The 17,645-nt window shown below is 38.9% G+C and overlaps 1 protein-coding gene across 1 annotated transcript in view; it reads left to right on the top strand.

The window, feature by feature from the left end:
- The window catches only part of myo10l3 (myosin X, like 3), a 98,582-nt gene that overhangs the window by 34,038 nt on the left and 46,899 nt on the right, over positions 1–17,645 (top strand). Inside the window, exons 3-11 of the mRNA XM_084725266.1 lie at positions 5,600–5,758; positions 7,140–7,327; positions 7,483–7,617; positions 8,044–8,168; positions 8,286–8,299; positions 8,439–8,523; positions 9,136–9,242; positions 10,512–10,641; positions 12,669–12,787. Of these exons, the coding sequence (XP_084581392.1) occupies positions 5,600–5,758; positions 7,140–7,327; positions 7,483–7,617; positions 8,044–8,168; positions 8,286–8,299; positions 8,439–8,523; positions 9,136–9,242; positions 10,512–10,641; positions 12,669–12,787 (1,062 nt within the window). The remainder of the gene's footprint in view (positions 1–5,599; positions 5,759–7,139; positions 7,328–7,482; positions 7,618–8,043; positions 8,169–8,285; positions 8,300–8,438; positions 8,524–9,135; positions 9,243–10,511; positions 10,642–12,668; positions 12,788–17,645) is intronic.

Raw genomic sequence — 17,645 nt, 5'->3', positions numbered from 1 at the left:
GTTTTGGAAGTTGGAAATCAATAACAGTAGACACACTGTGGGGTTAGTCAGGCTTAAATTGGGAGTAAATTGTTGTTAGCTTCATGTGGATCAGGGTATGACACTCTACAGCTCCTGTAGGAAAAATGCCCCACTATAATTGCTATAATGGACACTAATAAAATATATTTGTACCTCCTAAGGACTGAAATGGAAGGAGTAAAGGAGTATTAGTCTGTGTCTAGGCCTGATCTGCTCCCCATCTTCCTTTTAGCCGCGTCTACAGGATGCTTTTTGGTCTGTGAATTATTTGGAAACAGATTTATGAAGACATGAATAAATGATCACGCTGTGTCTGTGAGGACAGAGCTCAGTGACTTATCTCACTGGAATGAAACCAACAATGAAACCAGACAATAAAATACCACAGCAGGGCAAAACAGAGGAATGTGAAACATCTTTTGATGCTGGAGACTCTGGCTCGGTTTTCTTCTGAGCATCTGATGTTTCAGACGTGAAAAAGCCCCCGAGGCTCGCTCTGAAATCTGAACAGTGAGTTATCCAAAGACGATCAAAAACAAAAGTCTCTCACACACACATGTGCACAATAGAAATACGAAGAGATAATTCTCCCTTCTCTTGTATTGTGTTTTCTTTCTGGAGGAGTAGTGAAGGTGCTTTCCAAGTACGCAGCTCATTGTTTGTTTGGCTAAAGAAGCCATATTTATTTTCCCCCTGTGAAACTTGAGTCCTCTTGAGTGTAACATGGACCTGTTGCCTCTCCTGGTTGTTTGTTATCCTGTATTATCTTTGCTCCCAGTCACCTCAATATAACGTTGAACTTGTGCTTTGGGAATGTAAAGAATGCAACACAGGCACAAGATATGCATCTCAGATTTCTGTGGTTTGTTTGACTGAGCATTGACCAGAAAGTAAACTGGGACCTTGGAGGCTGGTATTATTTTCCATTTTACACCTCATTGTTATTAATTACATGAAAGGATAAATAGTTGATATCAAGTGTATTGTCAAAATACACTGCAATTCACCATTTTTACATAGCGGCCATTTTCCTCTGACAACACGCACTACATATGGTGAATATCATATCCAACAAAGTAAAACAGCTACAACTGCTTTTGTTTATCTTTTAAGCAACACTAAAAACTTTTGAATGAAGAAATAACACATTCTTAAATTAAAAGTTTAATTTATAAGCATTAAAACTCAATTTCAGGACACTCAGAGGCTTTTCCTCTACAGCCTCTCTTGGTTTGGACCACTAGCATATGGTAGCTAATGTTAGCTAATTTAGCAAATGTAAGACAAAGATTTAGCTAATGTAATTTTATTGTGCTACTGTGACACTACATTGATAAGTTTACCTTTTTATTTTTAGCCAGTTTTTCTTTGTCCTTTTTGAGAGTAAATGAAGAGTCTTTAGGTCTTGGATTGTTGGTTGGATAGAAGAAACAGTTTGACATTTAATACATTATACAATTAATCTATTACTTGTGAAAATAATCTGCATATTAATATATAATGAAAATAATCATTAGTTGCAGGCCTAAAAGTTATACTTCTCTTTGGATTTGTTGATTAAATGGTGTGCTGATTTTTTTTTTCACTCTCACTCACTGTCAGATAAACACAATATGATTTTATATGACAACACTTAAATCCACCGCAGCCCAGGTGCTGATGGTGACATCAATCACTTTAAATGAGTGATGTAATTGAGCGTGAAATGATAATGCTGATTAAGGATGTAAAACACATGAAAGGCCTGTTTGATTTATTAGTCAGTTAGGGCCCTGTGCCTGGTGAATCAGAGCCAGTTTGCCAGGGAGTAGAGGGTGGGGTTAAAGCCGAATGTTTAGGGACATCTGGCTGTAAATCTGCGAGCTTCTGCTCGATGGATGACATCACTGCACATGCTGCTTCTCTCCCCGAGGTCTTCACCCTTTCACAAACCTTAATACCACAAAAACATGCAGCAAACCACTGATGATTGCCTTGTTATCGTGCTTACGCCCATCTTCTAATGGCTGTAACGAGCTGAAATGGACATGGCTGCCAGACCAGAGTCAGTTTATCATTTCACACGGTGAGAAGACTGTTTCCCCACACTTTTATATAGATTTAATTTAGTTGATGCACTGCGTAAAGATGAAAATGATGAAATCCACACATACAGTTCAATCCAGTGCAACGAATTAGTCACCAATACAATTTCCTTCAGAGGTTTACATATTTATGATGTGTTTAGGGCTGCACAATTAATCTCAGTCGCAATAAAATCACAGTATGTCCAAGCCACTATCTGAATCACAGAACCGGAACCAAATTGCAATTCTCTGAAGAAGAAAAAATGTGTGAGAGACCCCAATATCACATGTCACTATTTTAATTGTTTTCATTGAATGTGAAAATTATGTAAAAATGATGATTTTTCCTAATCATATATCATAATTGCAAATTTAGTCAAAATAATTGCAATATGACTTTTTTGTTCAAAACTGTGCAGCCCTAATGTGTAGAATCAAACACACATGCACTCTAACATAAAGGATTCTACCTACAGTCTTGTATTGTATCCTTATGCAGGAGTGGCTGACATTTTTTCAGGAATCTTGCAGGAATTGGAATTGGAATTCACTATTTATAGTGAAATAGGATTGGAATGGGACAGGGAAAAAAGTCAACAGGAGTGGGAATCATAATAACAATAGGTCGTTTTTCTTTATAAATATAAATGTGTGCAATGTGCAGCTGACTGAAATGCTGTGTATAAGTATATAGTGTAGAGTTTGGTGATACAGCCGAAAAATGTATCACAAAAAGAGTTTAAATTCCCCCCCAACAAAAACCAAAAACATGTATAAAAACATGTATAGACTGATACAAATATAATAAAATAATCCCACCCTCTGCTCATACGTTCTTATTTTATAAATATTTTGCCTCCAGATACTTTGGGGATACAATAGGCTGTTTAAGAGGCAGGCCATATTTGTTATGTTCTTTAATGGCGGTTTGCATTTAATCCATTTAAGTGAAAGTATTGCATGTTTTATTGAGCGGCTTTCTCATTGCTATTGATGAAATGTCTATTGCAGATATAGATCATTAATGATTTATTGCCTGGGCCCAATATAGTGTATGTTTGTCTTATCAAATCATTTTTATTGGGACAACTGCATGAGACGAGGAGTTTGCATAAAACATAAGAGCTTTGGTATGGAAGCATCTTTGATTTGACAACAGTAGACAGTAATGGAAGGTCTGTGATGCTATTGATTTTGTTAGAACTGTGCAAATCAATATTTTTATATTAACACTGGCTCCCATGACTGCGTAAAGACAGAGAGTTAACATCAGGCTCTGCAGTTCCCCTCCCCTTTATGCTGTGTTTTAGCATCTTTCAGCTCCTTATTTTGGTTTTACGGCCCACAATTTTACTGTAGTCCCACCAGTCTTGTTAACCCTTTTTATTTAGCCACAGCAGGCAGCTGTTTTATGCATAAAGGTTCTGATAAACCTGCTGTTTGCTACCTGCCCAGCACCAAACATCAGGCAGATAAAGTTAGCAATTAGCTTGTGAACATGGTGGAGCATTTAGCAGCTAAAGTGACAGATATCTCCTTTTGGAGATGTTGGAGACCAAAAACAGAGCTAAAAGGAGATTGACTTATTTGTTATGAACTCTACAAGGTTATAATATGTTGACAACTTGTTCTACTGGCTCAAAATGACCCCCAAAAATCACTAAATACTGCTTTATATAATATTTTACATGAAGGACATTATTTATCCTATACAGAACATTTTTGGTGTCTTAGATTTAGTAGCTGTATCTTCAGATATTCAACTAAACCTTTTAAAACAGTCATCTACACTCAATGAGCAGCTTCCTCAGAGCCCCAGCAGCCTCTCTGTGCTGACTAAGCATTAATGTGAAACTCAAAGTCTGCTCCCAGTCCCAGCTGGGACACATTTGAATATGCCAGAAGAGCCAGCAGTAATGCACTGGGACACCACAATCCCAGCTCCTTGTCCATCAGTATTGATCTAAAACACTGCTTCCCATCAAGTGACCAACATAGATGTGGACTGTCTGTTTCTTCTATCCCATGTCTCGTCCATTAAGACTTCTGATCGCCAGAAAGTCTGCGAGACTCTCCATTGGTTTATTAGAGTGTTTTTACTGCCACTGTAGAGATATAGGTTCCTCTTATTCCCTCCTTCACCTTTACTCATAAGCTCCTTTTTGATCAATTTCAAGTCAAAACTCAAAATTTTAATCATCTTGTAAAATGAATCGAACAAATCGAGGTGAGAAGTTCGGGCGCGAGTTAGGCGGGGGTCTGGCTCTCGACCTGTCAGGTATGTCAGCAGCAGGCACAGGCAGGCACACATGAGGGATCCAATCTGTAATTTTAACCTCAGTTATTCTTGTATCATCACTCGAATCTGACTGTCATCCATGCTTGCATGCGCTCTGGTCACAGTGGAAGACTGATGTTGTGCCAGCAGTTCTGTGTAAACTTGTCTACCTGCCCTCCTTCTGAGTGAGTATTGTTCAAACCCCGAGGCTGTGTTCAGTGTACAAGAGGCCTCTGGCTGTATTCTGCCTCTGCCAGCTGTGATGGGAGGCACTGAAAGTGAGCATGAAGTTGTTACTTCTGTAGTGTTTAAGTTATATGCAGTGCATTTCACATTGACAGTAGTGGGCGGCAGTCTGTAAGGACTTGGTAGCTGGTTCAAGTCTAGCTCGTACCAAAAAGTACAGAGTATGAGTACTATTGGGGCCCATGAAATATAAAAGAGGAGGAAACCTGTTAATGTTTGACTGCCCTGTACCCCTCGACAAAATTGTTTGCTAGCTAAAAAGCTTCAAACATTACATTGTTGGCTAGCTAGCTAAAAAGTTAAGAAAACATAACATAGTTTGCTGGATAGCTAAATAGTCAGCATATTTAGGCAATTTATGATGGCTCGTGAACACCATAGTAAGGAAAAAGTGTCTGGAGGCAACTGCCAGACTGTTGTAATGGATCAACTAGTGAAAGAAGAGAGACACAACATATATGTTATGATTAAACTGACTTAAAATATGAAACCTTGATGCTATGACCCAAATAAAGGATACCAGGGAAGAACAGCAGAGGTAATATCACATTACACTGCAGAGGTCATATAGTGAGTGTGGCTGCTACTAATTACATTGACCACATGATGAAATTAGCCAAAATCTGAGTGGCTTATCACCCAGCCTAACCAGTTTCTTGGTGGAAAGCCTGAATCGATAAATCACTGCAGTCATTTATCAAATTAAAGTGTCAGACATTGCATAGTTCCAATCATTTCACTGGTAAGTGCTGCTGGTATATTATATTTCAATTCTACTGTTACATATACACTGTTTCACCACTTTCTAATGAGTGTTGCTTGATATGATGTCCATTGCCTGGTGTTGTGAGATACACGAGGACCTTTTTCATGACCCCCAAGTGCTGCATCCGACTTTCAGGCTGCTGGTTTAGAAAACTTTTTTTTCTTCATTGACATACAGGATTGTGAAACCTAATTTCTTTTGGACGTGTGTTTGTTGTTTCAGGTGATCTACCTACAGAAGGCGGAGCTGAACAGGGAGACGGTGTACCCGATGCACCCCAGCAGCATCCATGGAGTGGAGGACATGTCCACGCTGGCAGAGCTGCATGAAGCTGCCATCATGCACAACCTCTTTCTGCGCTACCAGAAAGACAACATCTATGTAAGGCACACTCTTAATCTGTGAGCGATGTACCTGGAATCTGTGGGTCCATTGTGTTGCTCAGAGGTGTATTTTTATTTTTTTTATGTATTTTTCTGGGAACTGGGATGTGCAGCAAAACCAGACTGAGAATCAAAAATGTAATAGATCTCAAAACATCAAAAACATCAACGGGAAATGTCGGGTTAAGGTGTAACTCACATTCTAGCTATTGCTCTGTAATTGTTTTTATTATTTCAGTCACTGAAATAATAAAATCTATAAATAAATCTATAAATAAATTCTATAAATAAATTATAACCAGTCCACAGTTCCTCTGTCCCATTACAGCCAGTCCACAGGTCCAGTTATAACCAGTCCACTGTGAGCCTTTCAGCATTTAGCATGTTGTCAAACCCAGGATGCACCTGTCAGTCACACAACACAGGGTGTGTTTGATTTCTTTGGTTTCTTAAGCGTGCTCACCGGGTGGAGCATTAAATCAGTGAACAATTAAGGAAGGTTCCACCTTTTTTAACCATGCCACAATGGTGCTAACCTTATTGCTGCATTGTCACAGAATTGTATTGCTACACTTTCTTGCACATTTTTTAGTGAGTATATGTAAATCCCAGAGCTTTCTTAGTGGTTATGCACACTGTTTTTGAGGCTTGTCAGAGGGTTTTCTACTGAACACTATTATTTACTTTAACTGAAACAACCAAGGCAGGATGAAGATAAGGTTCTGATATCAGAAAGAGTAGAGAACAAACTTAAAAAAAAAACAGGTACCTGCTGGAATACAATGAGGATTATTCAGGGCTGTATTTTCCTTTAAGAACACAAGATTATAGATGTTTGTTTGACCTGGTCTCACTCCCAGGATTATTTTCACGGTAGAACACCGAAACGCTCCCCGAGCTTTATTAAAATAATCATTGCCCACAGATTCGTGCTAACTGTGTTTTTCGAAATCCTATCTCCTAATCTCATCTCCGAGGGCTCGCCCGCTCTGTCTGCGTGGCACTGCAGAACAGTTTCATTGTGGAAGGATGACCCACAAACACACTTTTGTTCAGCACTTTTTCCCCAAAGCGCATTACCCGAGCAGGAGCCACGGATCCTAAAATATTACCGGCCTCGGTGCAAACTAGGCCATATGCAGGAGTTTAAGAGTGTTACTGAATCCAGGTAGTGTGTCAGAGGAAAGAGACAGAAAAGTGGGTGAAACTACTGAACTGATTTTTAAGTTTGAAGTGATTTTACTGTAGATCTCATGTAGAAGTTCAAAGTGCTTCTCAAGATATAAAAGCTGCAGATTCTAGTGTAACATACCAGGCATTTTCTGGTATTTTTTGTTGATAATCTGTTTTTTTTTTTGGTCCTCCCCTTTTTCCCTCAGACCAACATTGGTTCCATCCTGGCAGCAGTAAATCCCTACAAGCAGATATCTGGCCTGTACGACGGCACTGCAGTTGACCTGTACAGCAAACACCAGATGGGGGAGCTGCCTCCTCACATCTTTGCCGTGGCCAATGAGTGTTACCGCTGCCTGTGGAAGAGACACGACAGCCAGTGTGTCCTCATCAGGTGAGGAATGGGCAAGAAAGCAGTGTGAAACTAGTCAGTTATATGAATAAATTAAGTTATAAGCGCTTTTGTGACTTTTTGGCTAAGTTGACTAAATAAAATGAACAGGTTTGAAAGATGTTTATGTTTCTGTCTTTGTGTCTTCATGTCTTCAGTGGAGAGAGTGGTGCTGGGAAGACGGAGAGCACCAAGCTGCTGCTGAAGTTTCTGTCAGTGATGAGTCAAAACTCTGCAGGAACTCCTCTGTCAGAGCGGACCACCAGGGTGGAGCAGGCCCTCGTCCAGAGCAGGTACTGTTTATGTAATATTGCACATTTTATTACACTTAAAATCAAAATGCTTTACAGCACACTGAATGACAAAAGATGACATAAAAGCATAAATACGAAAATATAGGTAGCTACATAAATAAAAAGGTATAAAATGAACAAATTAAACAGTCACTCAATGCATACAAACACGCCACACATTACAATCCCCAAAATATCTACGCACTTAGTGTACAAGAACCAAATACCTCAGAAAATCTAAAAACAAATATATAGACTTGGCAGAGAAATCTCTGATGAACTAAATTCAATTCAGATATCAATATCTGCATCTGGTTCAACATCTGGATCAGAGTTCACAGTGATGGACAGACACAGGATATGTTTAAAAAAAAGACTTCCTCGGTAGAGGTTTGATCTGCTTGATTGCTTTTCCTCCGTCTGCAGTCCCATCATGGAGGCCTTTGGGAATGCGAAGACCGTGTACAACAATAACTCCAGTCGCTTTGGGAAGTTTATCCAGCTCCACTTTTCCCAGAACGGAAACATCCAGGGAGGCTGCATCATTGACTGTATCCTTCAGTGCTTCACTTAGATTTACTGTAGAGAAATCAGATGTCCACAGTGTCTGGTTCAGAGGACGTCTTCGCTGTCTGTTTTCATTGTTCTCCTTGACTTTCAATCATCAGATTTGCTGGAAAAGGTAAGTCTGTGTTGTGTTGAGACATTCAGGTGAACGACTGGCATCAGCAAGTTAATTATTTGATTTAACTGATAGGAAATGGCCCCATCACCAGTCACTCATGAAATATATTTTCTTCTAACCATCTTCTTTTTTTAAGAACCGTGTGGTCCGACAGAATCCTGGAGAAAGAAACTACCACATCTTCTACGCTCTGTTAGCAGGGGCAGACAAAGACCACAGAGGTTAGTTTTTACAGAGTTTAAAAGAACACTTAAACACACCTTAAACCCTCATTGATAACAAGTGAATAATTTCTAAGTAGGATGGTATCAGATTTTTACAGTATAACCAGTTTTACACAATTATTATTATTGTCAATTATAATGTCCCCTAAAGAAATTAAAACAAAAGGGTTAAACAAATAATTTATAATGTTTTTTTCTCATTGTTAGGTGTTAAAGGTTTATTTTATCTAGTGCAGGGCTGCAACTTATGATTATTTTCACCAAGGATTACTCTGTCCATCAGTTTCTCAATTAATTGATTAGTTTGCAGAATAAAATGAGTGTTTCCAAAAGCTGAAGGTGACGTCCTGAAATGTCCTGTTTTATCCACAACCCAAAGATATTTTGTTTACTGTCATGAAGGACTAAGGAAACTGAAAAATATTCACATTTGAGAAGCTGAAATTTGAAAGAATTTGGGCATTTTTTCTCAACATCTCAAAATGATTGATCAATTATCAAAATAGTTGCAGATTAATTTAATAGTTGACAACTTATTGATTAATCTCCTAGCTATTGCAGCTCTAATTGAGTGCGTGTTTCCTCATCATGTGTTTGTGTGTCCTGCAGACATGTACCTCCTGTCTGAGGGTCCTGAGGCGTATCACTACCTGAGCCAGTCGGGCTGCGTGCAGGACAGCAGTCTGGATGACAAACAGCTCTTTGACAGTGTGATGGTAAGCACAACATAAAAGACGATGAATCCATTCAGTGTAAGTGGTTTGTTTTACCTCCAGAGGGCGCTATAAGCCTTCATCATGGGTGCAACACGGCTTCACCAGAACGAAACTTGACTTCTAGGAAACAGGAGCCTGGGGGAAAGATGTTATTTTATTGTGTCATGTTTGCTTTGGAGGCACATTTTGAATTCTGTTCATACAAGTGTTTCATAGCTCTGAGGAAAATCAAAATCAGGTTTAACGGCTGTCATGTTGAATGGATCGAGTCAGGGCTGGCTCCACACAACAGGGGGCTGTAGGCAAGATTTTGTTTGGCCCTTCTTACTTTGCCTGGAACTATGAAACTATAAAACTATGCATATAATTTCACCATATGTATAATTATATAGAAGTGTTGTTTGTTTTCTGAGAACAACATGACAGCTGTTTGATATTATGCCACCACAATGTGACAAGAACATTCCTGCAATCTATAAAGTGTGCACAATCTTTGCATGACATTAATACACAAGACACACATTTGTAGTAAACATGTCGTCGTTAAATTCAGTAAAGCAGCACAAATATTTATTATGAGAGTGACGCAAAGAAAGAAAAGAAAAAGAAAAGTGTATATTGTGTCTCTGTGCACGTGGGTTTTAGCGTTACCAGATATCATGTGCTGGTAGTTTCCGACAGCCTGAGTTCACAGGGCTTTTCCTAAGTTTTCCTTCTCATTTCTGTTTTATTCATTTTTTCTATTGTACAATGCACCCATTAGTGTTATTCAGCAGAAGAAGGGCTTTGTTTTTATGCTATCTCAATTCACGTTGAATTCTTTGCAATATAGATTGCTGATTGTCAATAAAAGGAAAAATTTAATCACAAAAAAACAGCAACTGCACTATACTCCTTTGTCACCCGGGCAGAAAGAGCCAGACTCCCTTAAAAAATCTCTAGTTTTAAGAGTTTCGGAGTTATTGTTAACTTTATAAACTCGGTGAAATGTTGTCTGTGTTAAATTCTTAATCATTTGTCCCCTCCTGTGAATTCGGGAAAATAATACATAAAGTTATTCCTTTGTTTGTGTTAAAAATGTCTCAGTGTGTTTAGGCACGTTGCTGAAACAGAGTATAATGTTAAACATATTGTTTTCATTTCATGATTTATTACGGGGAATATATTACAGATTTCTCCTTTAAGCAGCAGGATGATTGGCAATCGAATCGATCTAGCGGTGTGTCTCTGGTGTCCTTGTTGTCTAACTGTGTCTGCGTTGTGTTGCAGGAGGCCCTGAAAGTTATGGAGTTCACTGAGGAGGAGATCAGAGACGTGTTCAAGCTGCTGTCTGCTGTCCTCCAGATGGGCAACATCGAATTCATGACTGCTGGCGGAGCTCAGATCACTTCCAAAGGGGGTAAGAGAACAAATTAAGAGAATAACACAGAACAGATTGATTTAAGTGTCTACAGCACATCCTCAGTCTGCATCACATTTTCATATGAAAACTCTGTAGGGAATGTTTTATCTGTCTGCTTTTGGAATAATTTCTTATTACTTTTCTAGGAATTTTTCAAAAAGAACCATGTGATGTGGGACTTATTCTTGGTAAAATAGACACTTGTACTTGAGTCTTTTAGTGAGAGCACATCAGGTCAGATGAACAGGCAGTTTCCAATATTAAATAATAAATTAATATTTACAGTAATATTGATGGTTTCAGTGGAGCAGTTCTTTCTAGTAAACATCTGTATTTCCTATAAATAATACTAAATTACATTAAATTACAGGTATTTTTTGGACACTTCCTAGGCAATCATTAGGAAATTATCTGGAACAGATCCTCAAATTTAAGTGTTGCAGAAATGACTCGTTACCTTTGAAAAATAAATTTTTTTTTAACACTTGACAGAGAAATATGCTACAAAGATGGAGTTACAGTTTACTATATTATTTGCTTATTGAGGCATTATAACATAATTCACATTATTAACAATACAATTATACAAGTCTTTGTTTCTTAAATATTTTTTGCCCGATTTTCTGTTTAAACATCTTCTTTAACTCTTATCACATGAGTCATTTTTTCCATCATATATATTTCCTGTACTGTATCTGCCTGATGTGGTTCAGTTTTAATGCAAGTTCTTGTAATGGCCTCCCTGCCCGCTGTATAATTTCGACCAGTTCTGCTCTACTGTAGTTGCTCTGTATTGCTTCTTGGTGATTATATATCATAATGCCTCATTCAATACTGAAATCACTCGATCCCGAAAAGACTCCAGAAGATGTGCGCGTGGTTTTCATCTGTAATGCCACGTTGCCTCCAGCACGACTGTTGCCGTAGAAGTTGTTTGTTTGCTTGTTATGTTTGGTGCAATCTTAAAAAAAAAACTGATATTTTTTCCATTTAAATTTTCCTGTTTATGTGAATAAGGGTTCCAAAAGGAGTTTCTGAATAACCAGTTTTTGAAGAAAGAGTTTGCCATGGTTCTTTGTAAGAATAAGGGTTCCATTGTAATTCCATTGTAAAAAAGAGCTCTTCAAGGATTGCTGAAGACGTCAGTGTTGGGAGTGTTGAAAGATCCTCACCATCAAATATTAAAGTTTTTTCCATGTTTCATTTTTTTTAAAATCAGATTTTACCTGTGTTCTTGTATTGAAGAACTTTATATGGTTCTAGTTAGCACCTAAGAGTATATGATGCAGTTCTTCTTCTGAAATCGTGATGTTCAGTTCCTCTCATCACTTAATTTCCCGTAGAATGTAGTTTTAGCCTCACACTCCATTAAATAATAATAAAGTTTAGAGAAACAGAAGTATTTTCAGTCATGGGAGCACAGTGCTTCCTAAACAAGTTCTGCTTTTTCAACCAGAAAAAGACACAACTAAACGTTTTAACCTCACGATCTCTTTGGTGAGACCATCATTACTGACTACTTTTAATAATCCAACTTCATTTTAGATTCTGGACATTTTCCTTAGATTTTTAAACATAACAGCAATGTGTATATGAGAAAGTGTTGTTAAAATGACCTGTTGTTTCTGCAGCACTGTGTTAGTAAGTAAACCTCAGTTTTCTGCAGCAGATAATCAGCTCCCTGCTGATGTTGGACCACTGTGCAGTGTTCCTCGTGCCCCTGAGTTTGATTGACGTTGCACCAGCAGACAGAGTACTGAACAGGCTGTAACATGAGCTCAAGGCTCCTTTGTTCGCTGTGTCTGACCTCTTTTCCAAAGAACCAGTGAACTACATTGACTGCAGAATACGACAGCCCCGCCAACAGAGTAGAGTTTCCTATAGACTGTATAGGATCGACGTCTATATGTCACATCTGTTGTTTGACATCAATAAGAGTCACCTGAACCGCCTGTGTGTCCTCCATCAGTTACACTACAGCTCATGTGTGTGTGTGTGTGTGTGTGTGTGTGTGTGTGTTTCAGTGGTCAGTAACGTCAGCGACCTGCTCGGCCTGGACTCCTTCCAGCTGTCAGAGGTGTTGACCCAACGCTCCATGATCCTCAGAGGAGAGGAGATCTGCTCGCCACTCACTGTGGAGCAGGTAACAACACATCCAACCCAACCTCCTCCACCTCCTCCGCTGCTCCTCACACACACAAAAAAAACTTTGAAACATCTCTGTTACCGGTTTTTCCTAGAATTCAGGGATTCTCCAGGCTCCACTCTGCCTTTTTTTTTTTGTCTTGAATTAAATACTCGTGTTGGGTAGAGCACTGAAAATCTACACCTCAGAAACTTACCATTTCAGAAACCAACATTTTATTATATTATTATACTTTAATACTATACTTTTTGGTGTGTTGAAACAGCGAAATACAACAACACGACCCCCCGCCCACCCCAAACATACAAAAAAGAAATAGAACAGAAAATAGATAAATAAAAACACTCACAGGCAGTAAATAAAATTAAAGAAAAATGTAACTGTTGTTGTCCACACAGATTGGCTTAAAATAATCAGAAAAGTTATTTATTAGCTTTTACTATTATAAAAGGTCAGTTAGCCTACAAACGGATTCAGCATATAACATAACCTTCCCTACTCTACTGTTAGTAGCATCAATGTTGTTCCTATTGTTCCTAATAACTTAAAAGCACATGAACACACTGAAGTTGGAATAACGACCTCGTTCTTGGGAACTGAGACCATCTGAGGACCCTGTCAATGCAGTTTTAAGCATGCTATTCGCTAGGCTTGTCTATCTTGAAAAGAAAACTAAAATTTGGAGATGGTTTAAAGTTTGCTGGTGGATATGTTAAAGTGACCTATAAACACATCACAAGTTAGCTAATGCTAAGTTAGCTAGTGTTTTGCTAATATTAGCTATCAGATATAACTAACTAGCAAATGATTGATGTAGATTAGCTTGCAAATTAGCTAGCGTTTTGCTAACATTAACTATGATAACTATTATATAGTATTATATAGCTATTATATAGTATTATATAGTTATTATTAGATAGTTAATGTTAAACACTCAGCTAGCTTGACATAATGCTTGACAAGGAAAGTAAAAAAGACAGAAGGGACATTGCATCAATGTAGAACACACTAAAACTATGCATATCTGCATTGTATGACCTTTGATGAAGCAATGCCTCTAAAATAGGGGGGAAATGAAAGTAGAGAAAGAGGACACCAAAGAGAATAACACATTGACTTATTTTTTCTGAATGTGCACATTTGTTTATTTGCTTTAGGTCTCCAAATAGCATGGCTGACTGCAGCACAGAACATTTTATAGTGATGTTAAGTCCCTTCCTTCTTTTCTGGTTTCATTAATGATTGATGAAGATTAGCTAGCTAGTTAGCTAGAATTTCACTGACATAAGCTAATTTAAGATGTTTTAACCATTTTTCTTCTTTCCACTGGGTAGCAAACTTGCTCAATTGTTAGTGGAGCACAGAGCAAAACAGCAGAGGATGTAGGAGGAGTTAATTATGAAAGCAGCATTAATGTTGAAGTTGGAATTACGTTAGCTTAACTGCTTTCCAAAGCACACCACTGTAAAAGCCAAACAGACCACTATAAGTACACAATAAGTTGATGTCAGTCACATTAAAGATTAATGTCGCACATGAAAAATGAACATAGCTAACATTTGCTAGCTAATTGCATTTTCACCTACAATATGTACAACTTCAATGTGTGTGTGAAGGTTAGAGGAGGAGTTTAAGATGAAACAGCATTTTGAGAGTATTAAACTTCCATATTGTGACATATTTCTGGGTGAAACAGGATAGGCAGGCAGAACATACCATTAGGAGGAATTTTAGTGTTGAAAAGTGGGCGTGTCATAACCTAAAAGACCATGGTGCTGCTAGCTCGCTAACTGATAAAGCTTAGCTCTGTGCTGTTAAAAGCTGATTATTGATTGATGGGCAGATGTCATGATATTAACTGTTGAAACTGGTTCACACATGCATAAGCACGTCATATTTTATTTTCCTGGAAGAAAACATGATTGAATTTTAATGTAACAATACAAAGAAAATCTGTGATTTTTCGTATACATTGTTAAATAGGTGCACAATATGAACAAGGTGTGATCTAAAACGATTAAAAAGGCATTTTTTTTTTTTATTTCATCTTGACTTAAAAAGTGGAGATCTCAGTGTTTTCGGGAGACACAGCAGCACTTCATCTCAGAACTGTTGTTGGTTTTGGTATGTAAAGTGTGGCCAGATGTGGCCAGGGATTGTTTCTGAAAGCTGCTTTTTGTTCTAGATTTTGCCTCATCATCACTGCATTGTTGTCGTCAAAAGACAGATTGTGCTTATTTTTCTTCCAGACAACAACCAATCTCCGCATTTCTGGTGTTTTCCATTTCCATTTAGAGGCTTGTCATTTGGCTCTAGGAATGACGTCACACCTTAGTTAACTGCATTATAGTACAACAAGTCGGAAAAAATACATACAAACACCACTGCGATATGTCCACAGACACCACTGTGTGTATGACTGATTTACTGAGACACAGGTGCTAATAAACACCTTTCACTGCTGTTGATGCCCAGAGCAGCCATATTGGATTTTGAAGTCAGGGTTGGTGAGGTTCCTCCGACTCCTCCTTCTGACTTCACAGAAGTAGTGAATACTGTCTCAACAATATACTGTATAGGGTAGAACTACAGCTTAAAAAAGAAACATGAACAAAACTTTAAAAAATGCTTTAGTACTCATGTGTGTTGCTTGTAACTCGTTCCTACCCACCCCTGTTCCAGACACTGACACATACAGTGGATGTCTGTTTGTTGCCCCCTGTCCTCACTCCTCTCCCTCCCCTGTCCTGGTGACACACACACACACACACACACACACACACACACACACACACACACACACACACACACACACACACACACACACACACACAGCCTCTCTCCCCCACATGCCTCTCCAGATCCCTTGCGTGACTCCCAGCCATTTCCTGCTTTTTGTCTGCCAGATTCCTGGCACAATACAGCCATCATGATAGTGATCTGAGTCAAAAGCACAATAGAGCCAATGACTGAGGGTGAAGTGAGAGTCTTCTCCTCACCAAGACGTTGGTGTAATAATTCACCCGTGTGTGTCTTTTCTCTCCGTTGCTTCAAATGCACGTGCTGTGGCCTGTAATTAATGTGAATATTTCACAAGTCTTTATCTGCATGTGTTATCCTTTTCTCCATATGCCACGAGCACATTCTGACGCATGACACAATCCTTTTTGGCTGAGCTCGAGCCCTCAGCCCACTCACACGCATAAATATGAGCAAATATGCAGAATGGACCTTTATTATTATCACAGGGGCACGAAAGTCACAAGAAAGCTTTTCATCAGCAGACAAAGACCGTGTGCTGTCACCCTGCTGCTGCTTGTTCTGCCTGGCCTTTGAAGCAGCTTGTCTCTTAATAGAGTTCATTATTCCAGCCCTGGAGTCAGTAAGAATGGCTTCTTCTCACAGCGGCCAGGGGTCACCCACCCCACGACTGCCTGCGCTCGCCCTCCCCCACTCCCCACCCCATCCTGGACAAACAGCCATTCTTCTCACCCCTGTGACGGAGATCCTGGAGCCACCAGTGCTCTGTTCACACCCGCTAGTTGCGAGAGGTGACGGGGCATGATGGATTACTCAAAAGCCCAGGAGCATTGTTGCCCCAAATACAGTACACACCGCCGCACACTCTTGTTTTGTTTTCAATTCGAGCACAATGCCCGTGGAGGAAGCGTAGCTGGCGAGCTCGAGCTTTTTATATTTGCACACGGATGGTGTCTGGCTCAAAGGCCGACTTCACGGCAGCTGGAGAAACCCAGAGCTCAGTCAGACACTGGTTAGAAATAGATTTTGACGTGTGTGGAGTGATAAAAAGAAATCATATTATGATGAATTTGACAGATATTGTGATTGCAATATGATTCATGGTTAGTGGGAATTATTTTTGCATTGCAATTTTCATTTTCACTGACAAAAAGCATTAAAATTATGATGATGTGACATTTTTTGCCATCTGTACCAAACAAACATACTTTTTCACATCTGGAGAGCAAGATTTGCAAGTCAGAGCATCTCTGCAGCTCTGCAGCACTTCATTATAAAGCTGTTTTGTAGAGCTGCAACAATTAATCGACTAATCTGTTATTGAATGGCTAAATAAGTTAATAGCCAACTATTTTGATAATTGATTAATCGGTTTGAGTACTTTTTTAAGAACAAGAATCCAAATTCTCTGATTGCAGTGTCTCAAATGTGAACATTTCCTGGTTTCTTTAGTTCTCTGTGACACCAAACTGAATGGCTTTGGATTGCGGACAAAACAAGATATTTAAGGACGTAATCTTGGGCTTTGGGAAACACTGATCTACATTTTTCACCATTATCTAGCCTTTTATAGACCAGCATCTGTTAATAGGCCTGCACGATATGAGGAAAGGCTGCAGTGTGTGACTTGCGATAAATAAACAAATATTGATGTGTGCATATTAGCTATTCAGTTCATATGTCTTTTTAATTTGTAACGTTTGTTGTTGTTGTAAGTTGTCACAATTGTTTTGCATGTTTTAAACAGTCCCTGTGCTTGTAACACGTCACCAAAGAGCAGAGCTGTTTTTCTTTTTCACCACAAGGTCTCTGTCGGCCACATTTTTCCTCGCTTCTCTCTTCTTCCTCAACCATCACGCCAGCTGATCTCACAGTCGCTACCAAACTGACACCGATAAATCTAAGGGTACCTGACAGCCAGCTGGGCCTTCATCTGATTGGCTAAATGTTTGAATATCTGACTATGCATGGATGGCATTTGTAGTCATTTTTCTCATTCATTGCACTTGTATCGTTCATATTTTTATCACGATGACGATAAAAATCCAATGTATCTGTCAGCATTAAGTGGTCATCTCAGCAGATTGTTTATTTA

The sequence above is a fragment of the Lutjanus erythropterus genome, chromosome 8, assembly GCF_056507025.1.
Source record: "Lutjanus erythropterus isolate fLutEry1 chromosome 8, fLutEry1.hap2, whole genome shotgun sequence".
Classification (NCBI taxonomy): domain Eukaryota; kingdom Metazoa; phylum Chordata; class Actinopteri; order Lutjaniformes; family Lutjanidae; genus Lutjanus; species Lutjanus erythropterus.
The sequence above is the reverse complement of the archived record's forward strand: the minus strand, read 5'-3'. Positions and strand labels throughout refer to the sequence as shown.